A 19,146-nucleotide genomic window follows, 5' to 3' on the forward strand; every position below is an offset into this window, starting at 1 on the left:
TGTATAGTAACTGTATAACTCTAATAACACAGCAGCTGGATATGTGATACATAAGTTACTGTACAGTATAGCAGCATGTGGTGTATAATGTATAGTAACTGTATAACCCTGATAACACAGCAGCTGGATATGTGATATATAAGTTACTGTACAGTATAGCAGCATGTGGTATATAATGTATAGTAACTGTATAACCCTGATAACACAGCAGCTGGATATGTGATACATAAGTTACTGTACAGTATAGCAGCATGTGGTGTATAATATATAGTAACTGTCTAACCCTGATAACACAGCAGCTGGATATGTGATATATAAGTTACTGTACAGTATAGCAGCATGTGGTGTATAATGTATAGTAACTGTATAACCCTGATAACACAGCAGCTGGATATGTGATATATAAGTTACTGTACAGTATAGCAGCATGTGGTGTATAATGTATAGTAACTGCATAACCCTGATAACACTGCAGCTGGATATGTGATATATAAGTTACTGTACAGTATAGCAGCATGTGGTGTATAATGTATAGTAACTGCATAACCCTAATAACACAGCAGCTGGATATGTGATATATAAGTTACTGTACAGTATAGCAGCATGTGGTATATAATGTATAGTAACTGTATAACCCTGATAACACAGCAGCTGGATATGTGATATATAAGTAACTGTACAGTATAGCAATCAGCATGTGGTATATAATGTATAGTAACTGTATAACCCTGATAACACAGCAGCTGGATATGTGATACATAAGTTACTGTACAGTATAGCAGCATGTGGTATATAATGTATAGTAACTGTATAACCCTGATAACACTGCAGCTGGATATGTGATAGAATAGAGAAGCAGGGCTGCTGTCACAGGTCTGTGTGGTCACATGACAGCAATGGGGAAGGGGGTTTGTTCAGCATGGACCAGTCAGGAAGTGAGAATCACAGAGCTGTGCAGGAGGACAGTGACAGAAACTTTTGTATACAGCAGTGTGAATGGCTGAGTGTTAGTGCAGGCAGATTATAGCAGCAGTGTGTATAGCTGAGTGTAAATGCAGGCAGATTATAGCAGCAGTGTTTATAGCTGAGTGTAAGTGCAGGCACATTATAGCATCAGTGTGTATAGCTGAGTTTAAGTGCAGGCACATTACAGCAGGAATGGAGAGAATGGGAAACACAAGGGCTGACAGACACTGCAGGGAGCATGAAGAAATGGGGGTCTTAGTTCTGTATTTTGTGGCTGTACTTCCTGGTTCAGCAGTTGCTCAGTACTAAAAGTTCCAGAATGCATTGCTTTCCATCAGCTGTCCATAGACCTCTACACATTCCCTGCCCACAGCTGTTGCAGAACATCAAGGCCGTGTTCACACAAAACTTCCTGATTGGGTCTATGTTTTTTCTTTTTCCCCACTGCAACAGAAACAGTGAACTTTGGTTCCTCCTCACACCGGTGAAGAGGCAGTGCTGTAGGGGCCTGCTGGGAGGCAGTACAGGGATGCTGATGTGTGCAGGAGAGTAGAAGGGTCGGAATTAACCCCTGATGCACTGCTCTGGCTGCATTTGCTGCACAAGAAAAATCATAGAGCAAGTAATGCACACAGTCGCTTCCTAAACTTTTTAAAAGTCACAGACATTACTTTTTCAACTTGCACAACAAGGTCCAGCTGTAAGGTTTTTAGGGTTTCCAGGCATACAAAGTCTAATCCTGTTTGTGTACACCATGCAAAGTGGTGTGGTAACCAAAGGGCTGCAGGTGTTATTAGCAGGATGTTGCAGTACCGCTGCGGCACATGTCATGGGGCTCGGAGTGATAGTTAGCTCTCCCTGGGACCAAAACATGCCTTTTTAGGTATTTCTTCAACCCCCACATGTAGTGCACTGGTGCAAGACGTAAACCCAGAGTCAGAGGTAGTTGCAGAACAAATAACTTTACTGAAAAGATTTCTTAAAGGCACAATACACAAAATTTACCTTGTAGGTAAGATCCAATCACTGAATTTCATAGATTTGAGAAAACCGATCAACCCTCTGAGTATTTCCATTTCCTCTGGTCCACAGGACAGGACAGGAGACTATCCATGTTCAATACTGAGGGGACTTCTTTTATTCCATTGCACAAACCAGTAAGAGTGAAATTCTACTTCTTAAGGCTGGGTTCACACACAGTATATGTCAGTCAGTATTGTGGTCCTCATATTGTAACCAAAACCAGGAGTGGATTGAAAACACAGAAAGGATCTGATCACACAATGTTGAAATTGAGTGGATGGCCGCCATTTAATGGCAAATATTTGCTGTTATTTTAGAACAATGGCTGTTATATTGAAATAATGGCCGTTATTTACCGTTATATGGCGGCCATCCACTCAATTTCACCATTGTGTGACCAGATCCTTTCTGTGTTTTTAATCCACTCCTGGTTTTGGTTGCAATAGGAGGACCACAATACTGACTGAAATATACGTAGTGTGATCCCAGCCTAAATGGTGCGTTTACACAGAGAGATTTATCTGACAGATTTTTTTTTTTAAGCCAAAGCCAGGAATGGATTTGAAAAGAGGAGAAATCTCCGTCTTTCCTTTACGACCTGTTCCCTGTTTATAGTCTGTCCCTGGCTTTGGCTTCAAAGATCTGTCAGATAAATCTGTGCAAACGCACCATTAGTCTAAATCCCTTATTATCCCAATTGAACAGAGAAACAGGGCTAGATCATTCTACATCTACATCTGACTGCAGTTAAGCGCTGCCCTCCATGCTCTGTCGGTCCCTATGATATTTCCTTCCCATTATGTAACAAGAAACCTTAATGGGTATTTGTCCTTCTCTACAGCTGGTCTTACATGTTTATCAGTACAAAAAAAGTAAAAGATAAAAAAAAAAACACAAAATAAACTAAAACTACATAACGTGCACAGGCTAACATCAATACATCAGCAATAGAGCCACTGGCTGCAAAAGGGAGATAGATTTCAGAGAGAATATCAATATCTTAATATACAGTATATTATACCTTATACCTGCTGATGTTTTGGAAGATGAAGATTTACCTAAATTCTCTGATATTTCCAGGTTATGGATGACGGTGTAGTTGTATCTCCAGAGGGAAATGTAGAATTGATCCATCTCTGTGTCAGACTGATAGCGGAATATCTCACATAGACGTCTCATCTTCTCCTCCGGTGTGGGCATTGCTTGTAAACCTTTATATTCTCCCTCAGTCAGTAGATTATGGGATCGGAGATCATCTAGAACCGGATTCACTTCCTTTATATCATTAATCAGATGGGATCTGTATCTGATCACAAAGTGATCTCTTCCTGCAGAGAGAAATGTGACCATTGTATATTGTAATGATACTGACAAACCCGACAATAATAGGACGGTAAAGTAATGATCACCTATGATAGAAGACACTGTGCACAGTTATACCCAACGATACCTGAAAAGCAGCTGAGAATAAGTCGCCATCACACAATGGCCGACATTTATCAATCTGCCCGAGACATAAATCTAACACATGGATAGCAACCAATCACAGCTCAGCTGTAACTTCCTATAATGGACTGTGATTGCCATCTGTTTCAGGCAGATTGATAAGTCTTGGCCAATGTTCTTGGTTAGAATATATATCAGGTTATAATTTCAGCAATTTATGGTATTATTGTCAGTGTTATGTTTTGTCATTGTGTACATACATTTTCCTGGCACTGAAAGGAGAAGGAGAAGTATTGTATTGCCTCCCAAAAGTTATACAAATCACCAACATACACTTATTATGGGAAATGCACATAAAGGGGGAGATTTATCAAAGGGTGTAAAATTTAGACTGGTGCAAACTGCCCACAGCAACCAATCACAGCTCAGCTTTAGGCAGTGCTGAAAGGAAAACTGAGCTGTGATTGGTTGCTGTGGGCAGTTTGCACCAGTCTAAATTTTACACCCTTTGATAAATCTCCCCCTGGCACTTACTACTGCATCAAGGCTTCACTTCCTGGTTAACATGGTGATGTCACTTCCTGCATAACATGCTGATGTCACTTCCTGGATAACATGGTGATGTCACTTCCTGAATAACCTGGTGATGTCACTTCCTGGATAACCTGGTGATGTCACTTCCTGGATAACCTGGTGATGTCACTTCCTGGATAACATGGTGATGTCACTTCCTGGTTAACATGGTGATGTCACTTCCTGCATAACATGCTGATGTCACTTCCTGGATAACATGGTGATGTCACTTCCTGAATAACCTGGTGATGTCACTTCCTGGATAACCTGGTGATGTCACTTCCTGAATAACCTGGTGATGTCACTTCCTGGATAACCTGGTGATGTCACTTCCTGGATAACATGGTGATGTCGCTTCCTTGATAAAAATGGTGATGTAAAAACCCGACTCCCAGAGCTGTGCGGGCTGTGGCTGCTGGAGAGGATGATGGAAGGGGGACACAAAGGGACACAGGGCACTGGAGGGACACTGAGCATCCCCCTGCCATCATCCTCTCCAGCAGCCACAGCCCGCACAGCTCTGGGAGTCGGGTTGTGACATCACCATGTTATCCAGGAAGTGACATCACCATTTTATCAAGGAAGTGACATCACCATTTTATTAAGGAAGTGACATCACCATGTTATTCAGGAAGTGAAGCCTTGATGCAGTAGTAAGTGCAGGGTAAAAAGCACTTTATAAGCATTTCCCATAATGAGTGGGGATATATTGGGGATTTGTATAACTTTTAGGGGGGGGCAATACAATAATTTAATAAACATGTTCGCCACACTGCTCCTTCAATGTCTTATTGAGAATCCTCAAAGAAAAATCCAGAAAACAAAACTTTATCCCCAGAGCACTGCAGAAAATGCAGAGAAATGTCACAAGGCTAAAGACATTGGCTCAGATCTATCAAGCAGTTTGATATAGAAATATATCTCACTTCGGTCTCATACAGATAGCAGACAATCACAGCTTAACTGTTGTTTATCATAAAGAACTGTGATTGGTCGCTATCTGTCTGAGACACATTTTTGTCTTGGATTGATTCATCAGGGATAATGTTTGTAATGTGGTTTATATTTCACCGTAGACTTACAGACTACAGAACATCTAAAGGTGAAAAATTATTCCATGGAGTGAGAGCCAGGAATAACACTACAATAAGCATTTGCGTGTGACACCAGTATAAAGATGATATAGCCACAAATCCACCACAGATCCTCACCAGTGGCATAGCTACCTTGTAGGCAGACCACGCAACTGCTACAAGGCCCAACAGGGCTTAGTAGCAGTTGTGTGGTCTGCCTACATGGTAGCTATGCCACTGGTGAGGATCTGTCGTGGATTTGTGGCTATATCATTTGTCAACAGCATAGTGTCATAGGTCATCACTTAAGTCCTGTTGTAAGTCAGTCCAAGGACTGCATGCAGCTGTATCTGTATGTAGATTATGTTATTACTGATATATGCCACATTTATTATCTGTCTGTCTGTATGGCTATCACCTATCTAACTCTGCTTACCCATTTGGTTTGCCATCTCAGGGGCTTCAGAATCAGTTTTCCATAGAGTTATGGACTCAACATACAATGCTTTTAATATACAATAGATGTACTAGAACCAATTGATATAGTATGTTGAAGGACCCCTGTACTCACCTGGCATGGAGCAACATTTCTGTGTTCTCCCAGCTTCCTAGTGCACATAAAAGCGCACAGGTGTGCTTATACATGGTCTAATAAGTGATAGTACGCAATAATATTATAAGCAAATAACATCCATCAAAATCAGACACTATATACATTAGGTGGGCACCACATACAGTAACACCAGAATTCTAGTCCTATCCAGACCCAGGATAACCATATTATACAAAGAAGAAATTGGGTCTGGGAAAACAAGGTCTGCACCTCCACAATTTATTCAATATTCTTTATTTTATTCCAATCAAAGACACAAAGTTAAAAACCTTTAACCCCTTAAGGTCAAAGCCAATTTTCGTTTTTGCACTCTTCTTTTTCCGCTTTATACTTAAAAGTCCATAGCGCTTGCATTTTTTCACCGAGAGACCCATATGAGCCCTTATTTTTTGCGAAACCAATTGTACTTTGCAATGACAGGCATTATTTTTCCATAAAATATGTTGCGAAACCGGAAAACAATCATTTGCGCTGTCAATATGAAAAAAACACGGAATTTGTTTGGTTTTCCCGGAGTTTTACATTTACGTCATTCGCCCTGGGGTAAAACTGACTTGTTATGCATGTTCCTCAAGTCGTTACGATTACAACATGTATAACTTTTATTGTATCTGATGGCTTTTAAAAAATTTGAAACATTGTTAACAAATATATGTTCCTTAAAATTGCTTCCTAGATTCCCAGGCTTATAACGCTTTTATCCTTTGGTCTATGGGGCTGTGTGAGGTGTCATTTTTTTGCGCCATGATGTTTACTTCCTATCAGGACCTTGATTGCGCATATGCGACTTTTTGATCACTTTTTATTACATTTTTTTCTGGATTTGATGCGACCAAAAATGCGCAATTTTGCACTTTGGGATTTTTTTGCGCTTACACCGTTCACCGTACGAGATCAGGAATGTGATTAATTAATAGTTCGGGCGATTACGTGCGCGGCGATACTAAATATTTTATTTATTTGTTTATTTATATTTATAAAATGGGAAAAGGGGGGTGATTTGGATTTTTTTATTAATAAAAACACTTTTTTACTTTTTTTTTACTGTAACTAGAAGTCCCCCTGGGGGACTTGTATATACACAGCACTGATCTCTCATAGAGATCAATGTTGTGTATATACACAGCAATGATCCATCAGATCGGTGATCCATTGCAATGTATTGCCGAGTCGGGATCAGCGTCATTGCTGAGGCCCGGGCAGGCCAGAAGAACGGATATCTGTCCCACTAGACACCAGGGACGTGAGGTCTGAAGCACTTCAATGCACCTGTCAGGTTTGACAGCTGCATTGAAGTGCTTAATTAGCCGACGCAGCAACGGGACCCGCGCCGGCTAATAGAGGCGCTTCCTGGCTACACATAGGACAAAGCAATATCCTGGGGAGAAAAAGAAGTAAACAATATACAATAACGTGAGAAAATATATATAGAAAAGCAATCACCTATGCCTGATCCATCCATGAGATAGTATATGTGATCGTTCACATTATCTGTTTGTATATTTTTCTATATATATTTTCTCACTTTATTGTATATTGTTTATTTCTTTTTCTCCCCAGGATATTGCTTTGTCCTATTCCATTATATGCACTTGCACTTTGTGGCACTTAATGATAGGGTCAGATAGTTTACATACACCTTTTTTTGCACTTTATATTATTATTGCTATATTTATTAATTATTTCTTGCTATCTCTGTATTATTATGTGGGGTGGATCAGTAGGTCACTGTGCCTTATTGGGGCCAGTGGTAGGATCATGTGTGTGGTTTTAAAGGTTTTTAACTTTGTGTCTTTTTGATTTGATTAAAATAAAGAATATTGAATATATTGTGGAGGTGCAGACCTTGTTTTTTGCACATGAGTCACATGGTAACAGCAAAGAAAGTGTGCATTTAACCCATGTAATGCCAGAGGTAGCCATGTGTATGCCCCAATGGTACATATACTGTAGGTCATATATGTATATACCCAACATTAAAGTGTACTGTCAGGATGGTATCTTTGCGGAGCATTATGCACTCCTCGGCTCGTGCTGTGCGGCCGAGAAGGTGCTGATTTCTTGTATTCTGTTTCTGTGTTTAGTTTTGCAGCGTCTGAACATTGGTTTATCTGCTCACTGTGTTTGGTGGACACACCCGACTTCACCTGCTGGTTTGTGTTTGGGCATTTTAGGGTTAATCTGCGTTTTGGTCCTGCTGTGACTGACAGGTCTTCCTGCCAGTGGATCTGTTTTGTTCTCAGGTGTCTATGCTTGGAGATTAGGACTTGAGTTATTTAATTACGGAATAAAAAGTAGTTATTATGTATTATTAGTAATATATGAGATATTATTAATATGTATAATGCTATGCAAATTAATACATAATAATAAGGATAATAATAAAAATAATATTTTTTATTTTTATAGCACCAGCAGATTCCGTAGCACTTATAATCATAGTTTAGATCCTGAGAACATAGAAAGGGAATTAATGACAGTTTTAAAAGTGTAACTGGTATAGATATATACAGTGTATATGTTTTAAGCTAATAACCCCCTCTCCCCCTAGGAATTCTTTTTAAATGTCAGAGGCTATAAATAAGTGTATGGGTTATTCAGAAGTCAGGAAACATATGTATGTACAAGGATTCTGCATTGTATCTATTACTTTTCCATTTGTTATTAACTCTAGTAGTTAATTTCAGGAATCACTCCCAATGGCTAAATTCTTAAATGTATGATATGTGATTCTAATGATATTTTCTCTCATTATAGAGTCTTCACAAAAGAGAATATGAGCATTCTTGTGGTTAATGATGGAATGTAAAGTAATAGTTTTGTGTTAGCTTGCAATGCTTTTTAATGATGTAACTAATTTGTCATAACAAAATCTGTCACTAATATAAGAGGAATTGCATTTGCTGAGATTAAACAATGTATTGTACTGTTGCATGTTATTCTCATTCAGTGCATGTATAGGCATGTGTTTGGATAAGTGATTGATGGGAACAGGAGGGCCTGGAATGTCCTTAGAGTTATAAGAGACAAATACAGATACAAGTTTTCTCTCTCTCCCTCTCTCACCCTCTCTTGTATCTCATGTCTATATGTTTTCGTCTGTGAAAACAATATTTTAAAGAAAGGCCTATATTTTTCTTCAACATGGAAGAATCGGTATATTGAGGTACAACCAATACACCAAGACTTGTTGGATCCATTAAACATCTATTTTTTAGAAGTATCCTAGGAATATACTTAAGGTTTTTATGCGCATTATTTTTTAAGAAGAGATTAAATGTGAAAATCCTCTGAGATGAATGAATGTACACATGTCAGGAATAAGTGATGTGTGACATGTGTTATAGCAGCTGCTCAGTATGTGTATGGTACCGCGCGTGTGTGTGTGTTGTAACTAAACCATGAGTAAGGAAAGTGTCTTATTTGTTAGAAGGGTTAACATGAGATAATATAGGAAAGAATATTAAGTGCACAATATTTTAATTATCTTGAGTATCATCATAAGAACACTGATATTTATTTGATGTTTATCCAAATAATATACAAAGACACATTTTCAGAGATACATAATGGTTTAGGGGTTATATTTAATCATGTCATTATAAATATGTCATTATCAGAAGTTTAAGTTCATTCTTTAACAAATGTTGTTTCAGTTTCTTACAGGACTATTTGATGGTGTCATTTCAGTTCTTTCAGTTGAGAAGTCCAATACACAACACAAATGTGTGAACACACAGGGAGGCATTTATTAAGTCCGGCGTTTTTTACGCCGGACGTAAAAATGCCCCCGCAGCTCCGGCGCTACGGAGATTTATGTAGAGGCGGACTGCCTCTACATAAATCCCGTGCGCGACGTTGCGCACCGCCGAAAACCTACGCCAGCTGAGGACTGGAGTAGGTTTTCGGCGTACATTTTGGCGGAACGGATGATAAATCGCGCGGACTCTGAGTCCGCGCCCTCCGTTCCGCCCACTCTCCGCCCCTTTTCCGCCCCCTTTCCGCCCCCTGGCGTACTCGGCGGAAAGTGCCGATTTGCGAATATTTTATTCGCAAATCCGCCATTTTTGCTTAAAAAAAGACGCAAATCGGCACTTTCCGCCGAAAATCAGCCAGTCGCCGGATGATACATGTGGCCCACAGTGTGTACATATATCTACGAGCATATGTGTTTGATAACAATATGAATATATACACACACATATATACACACAACTTTATGTTTCATTTGGGTATGTTTATTTTTAATGTGTTCTCATTAGAACTACGATACTACTGATGTCTGCCTCAGGTTACAAGAAGATAACTGTCTGCCAAGAATAGCAAGACATATCACATAAAATATTTCATTCACTCATACAAATATGGTGGTTATAGAAGGTCAATAATATTATATTGCGGTATTATTTATAAATATAGCAAATACATGTGGTGATAGTGTTCCAGTAAATAAAGGAAGTAGTATGTAATATAAGAACATGTGAAAGCACACTGACTTTTAACAAAACAAGGTCTATAACAATAATATTGTTTCATTGATTAGGAATGGTGTTTTTTAAAGGTAAAAACATTCAAACTATATTTTTGGTAAATTGTGGTAATGCTTCTTCACTGAATATGGTTACAATAGTCTGGACTTTTGATAATATTATTTTTGGTAACATATTCATTGAATGAAACATTCTGTTATTTATTCTATCTGAATAATGTTGAAAACATCATTTCATGCTTTAAGATAATTTAACCCTTTAAGGACATGGCCCATTTTCGTTTTTACGTTTTCGGTTTTTCCTCCTTGTGTTTAAAAGGTCATAGCACTTGCATTTTTCCACCTAGAAACCCACATGACCCCTTATTTTTTGCGTCACTAATTGTACTTTGCAATTACAGGCTGAATTTTTGCATAAAGTACACTGCGAAACCAGAAAAAAATTCAAAGTGTGGTGAAATTGAAAAAAAAAAACGCATTTCTTTTATTTGGGGGAAATGTGTTTTTACGCCATTCGCCCTGGGGTAAAACTGACTTGTTATGCATGTTCCTCAAGTCGTTACGATTAAAACGATATATAACATGTATAACTTATATTGTATCTGATGGCCTGTAAAAAATTCAAACCGTTGTTAACCAATATACATTCCTTAAAATCGCTCCATTCCCAGGCTTATAGCGCTTTTATCCTTTGGTCTATGGGGCTGTGCGAGGTGTCATTTTTTGCGCCATGATGTGATCTTTCTATCGGTACCTTGATTGCGCATATACGACTTTTTGATCGCTTTTTATTACATTTTTTCTGGATTTGATGCGACCAAAAATGCGCAATTTTGCACTTTGGGATTTTTTTGCGCTGACGCCGTTTACCGTACGAGATCAGGAATGTGATTAATTAATAGTTCGGGCGATTACGCACGCGGCGATACCAAACATGTTTATTTATTTATTTATTTGTTTACTTTTATTTAAAACCTGGGAAAAGGGGGGTGATTCAGACTTTTATTAGGGGAGGGGGATTTTTACTATTAACAACACGTTTTTTTTTTTTTTTTTACACATATACTAGAAGCCCCCCTAGGGGACTTCTAGTATATATACTTTGATCTCTCATAGAGATCTCTGCAGCATAGATATGCTGCAGAGATCCATGAGATCGGCACTCGTTTGCTTTCGGCTGCTGCAGCCGGAAACAAACGAGTGCCGAGCCGAGGACGGCGCCATCTTGGACGCGTCCCCGGCCGGCATCAGTAACGGAGATCGCTCCTCCGGGACAAGGTCCCGGAGGAGCGATCTCCCCCACTAGACACCAGGGAAACGTTGCCTCCGGTAATCGGAGGCAGCTGTCAACTTTGACAGCTGCCTCCGATTAGCTAATTAGCGGGCACGGCGATCGGACCGTGCCCGCTAATAGCGGCGGTCCCGGGCTACACGCGGCACCCGGGATCGCGGCACTTCAAAGCGGGGCCGCCGCGCGGCCCCGCTTTGAAGTGCTAATGAGGACATAGGACGTACCGGTACGTCCTATGTCCTTAAGAGGTTAAAGTGATCTAACTATTGCAAGACCATATTCTATTCTTACTGAATACATACATGAACATTCTAGTAAATGAGATTTTTGAGTAAAATAGATATGGGAATAGTTAAGGTAAAATAGAGTGATATGCTATGGTACACTGTGATTATCATAGGATAGCAATAATCACCAAGTTTTTGGTGTAGGATAGGGAAGAAAAAGTAGATCTTCAATCAAGACATCAAAGCCTAGAATTTTTGTATAGATTTTTGATTTTTTCCAGCGTTGATGACCAGTAGCCAGAGAAAGAGACTGAGTTGTAATTCTTATCCAAGTAAAGCACTTGAAGGGAACAGATAAATCATGGACTGTTTTACTATTCTTTTCTTTGATCAACTGGCATGCTGAGATTTCTAGTACCACAAGCTTCTAGATGGCTATTGAACTTTCTTCAGGTGATCTATCCTGGGACTATGCTAAAGTATCTTCATGATTGACATTCTTTTGTTTGTTACATTTTTAACTATGTCAAGCCAACTACAGATGCCATGACCGGAAGTCGAGTGGGCAGAGTGTGAGGAAAGCTGAAACTTTGCACAATCCTCTTCTGCTAGCAGCAAGTCTACAAGTGAGTTTTAAAAGACTTTGTTCATTTCATTAAATCTCCTCCAGTGGTCATGATGGCAAAGGACAAAAGATGGCATATGTAAGTGATGGTTGCTGGACTATGCTTTTATCAAGTGTAAGTTATACAAGATTCTATCCACCTCAGCGAGTTGTTGGAAAAGATTGTTCCTAAAGTCTGAGAACAATGGACTTTGTGCTATAAGCTAAATCTTTATCTCCACAATCTGGATGAGAAATGACTATGTTATGTTACAAGATGTCTGCTCTAGGTACTGACGTTACAGAGTTAAAGATGACCCTTGTAAAGACTACAGAAGTCAGATGAAATGAGGAAGTCGTTTGCACAAACAAGGGGGGTCAAGAAGTGTTAACTCTTTATGTGTTTTTTCAGTAGCCTAGCAGGTGTTAGCTGACAGCTTCAATTCCAGAGAGACAAAGACTCAAAGACTCTTTACCATGCAAAGGAAAAGAGATGGATTATTGCATGGGGGATAATATCAAGACATTCATTTGTTGTTTACTTTTTCAGTGAAGGAATTATTTTTCAAAAGACTTTGCCAATCTTATTTTGATTAATTAACAACAAAGGAATGTATAACCTAAAGACTTTGTTACACCAAGAAGAATAAAAGGTTTTCCATGGATCCAGATGAAGACAAGAAGATACATTTTTTAGACTAGGCCTAGCTAGAATTCTATCTTTTTATAAAATCAAATCACAGTTTCTCATAACATAATAATTTAAATGCTACAAATCTATTATGGGTAAATTGATAATTTTTATAGACTTGTTATTAAAGTGATAGACGTTGTCTGTGTGTTTATAAGAAGAATGAAGAAAGAAGATTCCGTGATCTCTAATGTATAAAAGGTATTGTTCATTGGAAAGTCTAGATACTTTGAGGAGTCAATACAATGTATTTCATCCTCAAGAGGGGGAAATGTTAAATATGATGTGTTTTACAATGAACAATATCTTGGTATAATATAATGTAAGTCATATATATACTGCTGACCTCACCATAACAGCACAACACTATTCACTGTATAAAGTGATTGTAATACTGACATTATAATATCATATTCTATACTAAGGAGACGTGTATAAGTTGGAAATAGATACATAAGTGTACACAGCACTATTCACGGTTACATGACTATGTAGAGTGGTAATGCTGTACACAGCACGATAACTATACATCCATAGCTGGAAACAGGTTATGCTGATGCATAGAGAAAGAGTTCTATATATGTTATGGTCATATATGTGCAGACACACACGCTCAATTATAATAAACACACCCACACATGACATTGACAGTGAGTCATGAACCTATATAAGATGGTAGTTACCAAGATGGAGGTTGGTTGGATCAGGGCTGTACAGAAGGTATGAGTCCTATGTCACAAGAAGGATCCAGAGCCTTCAAGGAGAAGGTTGTGATGTAAGCGTGAGGAATCCATGATGGAAGCGTGAAGGAAGGAATGTCTCCCAGGATGCTTGAGTGAAGCAACAGCTGCCTGAAGCTCGTGACGATTTGTAAGACAAACCCTTCACTTCAAAGGACTCATATGAACTATGGACACTAAGGGCTGTAAGACGTTTCTCTGATATTCTTTTCTATTCATTTCTGTAAATTTCACTACTTTTAAAGAAGAAGCAATAAATCTCCATTTTATAAAGAAACCTCTCTGATGTCATCCTACTGCGGCGAGCCATAAACTACAGGTGCCAACGCCATTTTCTACATGGTCCAATTATGTTCTGGATCAGAGCCCTGGCCTCCTATATAACTAACCCCAGTCTGTGTTCTCATTGCTGGTTATTGACTTTGTCTCTGCCTGCTTGTGTCTTCTGTCCGGTTCCTATGCAGTGTCCCAGAACATGCTGTCTGTTTTCCACTTTAAGTTACTTTTATTGCTATAGCCATGCCTGTCCTGGAAACTATATGCACTGCAACTGTTTACTGTGTAATCCCTATTGCTCTCAGGTTCACGTGTATATCTTGTGTGCATAACTATGTGCAGTGGTATGCAAAGGCTGGTGATCACGTGACCGTGCCCCATAACCATGGTTCCTCCAATGGCCGTCTAGCTTTGGCCAGGGGTTACCATGTGACTTCCTCTTGCAAGTAAGTCTATTCCCTGCCACAAAAGGAATAGGTTGTCTGTGTGAGTTCTGCCCTCTACCTCAGAGAGGACAGATGTGTTCCTGCGGCGCTCTTCACCTTTATAAGAGTGGTTGGTGCCAATAGTGGATTATAATAGGGGCGTTTCGGGCGGCAGCCCAGGGCCCTGAGCTCCTGGGGGGCCCATGATCACCCAAAAAGACTTATACTTTCAATGGTGTATTGTCTCCTGGCTGCACTTCCGCCATGATTTGCAAAAAAATCACAGTTTTTTTATGGCAATTTTGCACAAATCAGGATATCATGACATTATCTATCCTGTACTAATGCTGCCATAGTTACAGTGGGGTGGGGGGGCCCAGGCTTGGTAAACAGCCCGGGGCCTATGGTAACGTTAATCCGCCCCTGGTTGGTGCTCTGCTGTAACAGTTGCTGGCTGTCCGCCTGCTCAAGTGCCTGGAGTATCCTCTCATCTGGGTGTCGTTCCTGTTCTCCATCTCCTCATCAACTCAAGGTATTCACCGCAAGTACTATAATCCACCCAGCCTCTCTATTCCTCTATCACTACTACTCCCATCATCCAGCACGCTTCACCTCAGCCTAAGCAGCACCACCTTTGCTCTGTCTGTTTAAACCTGCTATATACCCGGTTGCATCCGGAAGAGACTGTTGCTACCAGTTACCTCAGTTACAATAAACTTGTAACCACCGCTGTTACTGAACCCTGGCATTGGTGTCCCTTATCTGGTGCCCCGACTAGGTATAGCGAAGAATCGCATGCCCAGTATCCCGCATAGTACCGCAGACCGGCCTACAGCTGTGCCACCCTCGTGCCAGTACCGTGACAATTCTATACCCTGCAGCTGCCCCGCTTCCTGCCTGCTAGTAACACCTGCACTGCGGAGTGGCCCCCACGGGTCAGGGCATCGCACCTGACATGTACCTGTCGTTTTAAAAAACTTTTGACATGTCACAGAGACATGTCTTACCCTTGAAGAGGAAAGATTTCTGCTTGAAATTCCTCTTCTTTTCTGCCAAATAGGAGCAGAATTTGAGCGGAATTCAAGCAGAGTTTCAAGCAGAATTCAAGCCCCCATTGACTTCTACGGGATAGCTCTGGCGGATTCCGCCTAAAGAAGTGACACGTCACGGAAGGTGGCAGAAGGTCGATGCACGACAGAAAAAAGTGGGTGGAAATTCAGCTGTGTGAACAGTAAAGTGGGTGGAAATTCAGCTGTGTGAACAGTACAGCGCAAAGCCCATTGAAAACAATGTGGAAGTGCTATGATCAATTTAAACTGGCAGAATTTCACGCTGAATCCGCCTGAAATTAAGCATCTATTGCTCAGTGTGAGTCCTTTGGGTACGTGCACACTGAGAAAAAGGTGATGAATTTGAAGCGGAATCCGCTCTTAAATTCTGCTTGAAATTCCTCCTGTAAAATATACACAGAGCAATGTCTCATTGTGTTCAATGGGATTTCCACTCTGTTGTTGTTACACTTGGCAGAATTTTCTGCTGCTGATTCAACTAGAGCAATCCTATAGAAGTCAATGGGCCTTGAATTCCGCTCGAATTCTGCTTCTATTCTGCCAGGGCTAAACAGGCGAGGAATTTCAAGCAGAAAACACTCAATTCCTTGCCTATTCGTCAGTGTGAAAACACCAAGGGAAGCAAATAATATGTCAGCCATAGCAACCATTTTGAAGCGAATCCAACAGCACAGTAAGCCATTTCTACATAACAGATCTCTGACAATACTTTATATCATAGATCTCTACAATGACAAAGAATGCTTAAAGGACAAGTGCCATGAAAAACTTTTTCCCAGTAATTGAAGCACATTACAAAGTTATATAACTCTGTAATATGCTTCAATCACCTATCTGCCTCCCTTCCCTGTCTTTTCCCCCCTCCACCTCCCACCAGGAAGTGTAAGAAACTCACACAGACCTAATGACTGTCGTCACCGTCACCAGGCAGCTCCTTCTTGTGAGGATGAGTCATCAGCAGGAGGGCTGAGTCCACGGCAGCAGGAGAGAGGGTATGAGGTGGGGGGGCGGGGCTGCCTATGTGCGGAGTCAGTCAGAGGGAAGATAAGCATGACATGTGACAAGTGATGGCTTGCAGTTGTTTAGCCAATGGGAGCTGAGCAAGCAGAGTCACCTGACAAGGCAGGGGAGGGGGGAGGCTAGTGTAACAGGAGAAGGAGGTGAGAGAAGAGCTTGGTGACAGTGACAACAGTAATCAGGTCTGTGTGAGTTTAGTGCACTTCCTGGTGGGGGGGGGGTGGAGGGGGTAAAAGACAGGGAAGGGAGGCAGATAGGTGATTGAAGCATATTACACAGTTATATAACTTTGTAATGTGCTTCAATTACTGGGAAAAAGTTTTTCATGGCACTTGTCCTTTAAAAAACAACTAGTAACAAAATTTAGTAATTTCATTAAGAACCTAGTTGCAACAATACCAATAGTAGCAAAAAAGGGACGGCAACCTATTCTTATTTTTAAGTTAAAAATGTGTGTACTAGCCCATCATATCAGCTAGTGATACTTATAATCAATGACATTTATGATTTTGCATAGTTTATTGCATACATCTGTAGAAGTCTTAAACTTTTCCAGAAAGACCTTCAAGCAGAGCAGTAAATATGTACAAATTCATAAAACTATGTGCAACCTTTGATGAAATACAGCTATACTTACCAACATTAACTAAGTGCAACATCCACTGCTCATGATAAATTCTCTCCTCCGTTTCCAAGTCTCTGATGATCTCTTCATTGTAATTTCGGAGCACCATATACACCGCATACTTCTCAGTGTCCTCCCAGTGTCTGATAATATCGCACAGTTTCTCCATCTTCTCCTGGGATGTTTCCTTCTCCATCATATCATTGTATTGTTCCTGAGTCAGCCTCTCCCGGAGATCACATAGAACTGGATCTATATCTGTTATCCTAATAATAAGATCTGATCGGTGATCGTCTACAAAGTTCACCCTGTCTGTAGAGAGAGAAGAAACATGGGAGAAACACCCACCATTATTATATCTGTAGATGTTTCTTTTTCCTTAACCCCAGCCTTCCTCAGCCACTTTTCATTTTTGTACTTTTGTTTTGTCTTCATGTTTAAAAGGCCATAGTGGTTGCATTTTTTTTACATAAAGACCCACATGAGCCCATATTTTGTGCGACATCCATTGTATTTTGCAATGACAGATTTAATTTTTTCATAAAATATGCTGCGAAACCAGAAAAAAAAAAATTATTTGCGCAATGAAATTTGGGGTAAAAAAAGATATTTGTTTTCATGTTGGGGGATTTTGTGTTTACACTGTTCACCCTATGGTAAAACTGACGTTATCTAGGTGTCTCAAGTCAGTACGATTACGATAGGCAACTTACATAAATTTTATTTTATTGCTTTTAAAAAATGTAAACTTTTGTTTAAAATTGCTCTATTATTATCCTTACAATGCTTTTATCCTTTGTTCTATGGGGCTGTGTGAAGTGTCATTTTTGCATCATGATCTGTACTTTCTATAGGGACCTTGCTTGCGTATATGCTATTTTTTTTATCACTTTATTTCTGGATTTGATGTGACCAAAAATCAGCAACTTAGCATTTTGGCTTTTTCTCACCAGGAAATTGACTGCAGTTAAAAACTTCTTTTTTTTTAAAACACGTTTTATTGAAGTTTGAATATCAAATGTACAAGTTATAAGCAATTCAACATAGCATACAATTCAATAAAAAGACATACAAACGTTATAGATACACCTATTCAGACAAAGCGTTCATCTCCGTCGGTGTTCAGATATACTGATTAGGAGTATAGTCGGTTAAAGGAGAAGAACACCATTGTCCCTATACTTTATCAAATTTATAAACGCAGCCTCTATTTTTGTAAGTGACATATTCATACAGTAACATTCCATTAATTTCCATTTTCTCAGTGTGGGTGGTCAGCTATCCATCCACCTGATGGCTATAACTTTCTAGCCATAAAGAGGCCTCCCTGATGAATATCCTCAGGTGGTGAGACCATTGCTCCTCATCTAAAATACCAAACAAGCAAATCTTGGGGTCTAAAAGATATTGGAACTCCCAATATAGTCGTTAGCACATTCAGTACCTCGTTCCAGAAGTCCCGGATCAGACGGCATCCCCACATGTGCCAAAAATCCGACAGTTACTCTGCATCGGTGACATTCAGTATTAGGATATCTGCCCATCCTATGTAATCTAACAGGGGTTAGATAACTTTGGTAAGTGATTTACAGCTGTATGATTTTATTATTAGCGGCCGGTGATACACTCATATAGGAGGACAGCATATCCTACCAAATCTTGCCAGATTTATCTAATATAGTTTAGTCCCATTTTGCTCTAACCGGAAGAGGTTCTAAGTCTAGTTTAGATCTGAGTAAATATGAAATGATGGCCGAGATATGTCCCCTGGGACCTAATAATCTCTATGAGAGGGTATTTGGAGAGCGCTTTACTAGTACTGGGAAACAGTTGAAGGTGTGACGTAGCTGCAAATATCTATAAAAGGAGTCTCTAGAAATACCAAATTTAGTTTAAGGGTGCCTTCACACCTACCGACTCGCAGCGTTAATAACGCTGCAAGTCGGCTAGGTCCTGGCAGATCACTGTCATTACATACACGCAGCGGTCTGAACGAC

At 39.9% G+C, this 19,146-nt stretch overlaps 1 protein-coding gene across 1 annotated transcript in view; it reads right to left on the reverse strand.

The window, feature by feature from the left end:
• LOC138785269 (uncharacterized) overlaps positions 1–19,146 on the reverse strand; it is a 98,647-nt gene that overhangs the window by 52,401 nt on the left and 27,100 nt on the right. Inside the window, exons 6-7 of the mRNA XM_069961062.1 lie at positions 17,162–17,461; positions 3,048–3,317 (exon numbers count right to left, since the gene is read on the reverse strand). Coding sequence (XP_069817163.1) covers positions 3,048–3,317; positions 17,162–17,461 — 570 coding nt within the window. The remainder of the gene's footprint in view (positions 1–3,047; positions 3,318–17,161; positions 17,462–19,146) is intronic.

The sequence above is a fragment of the Dendropsophus ebraccatus genome, chromosome 1 (assembly GCF_027789765.1).
Source record: "Dendropsophus ebraccatus isolate aDenEbr1 chromosome 1, aDenEbr1.pat, whole genome shotgun sequence".
In the NCBI taxonomy this organism is placed as follows: Eukaryota; Metazoa; Chordata; class Amphibia; order Anura; family Hylidae; genus Dendropsophus; species Dendropsophus ebraccatus.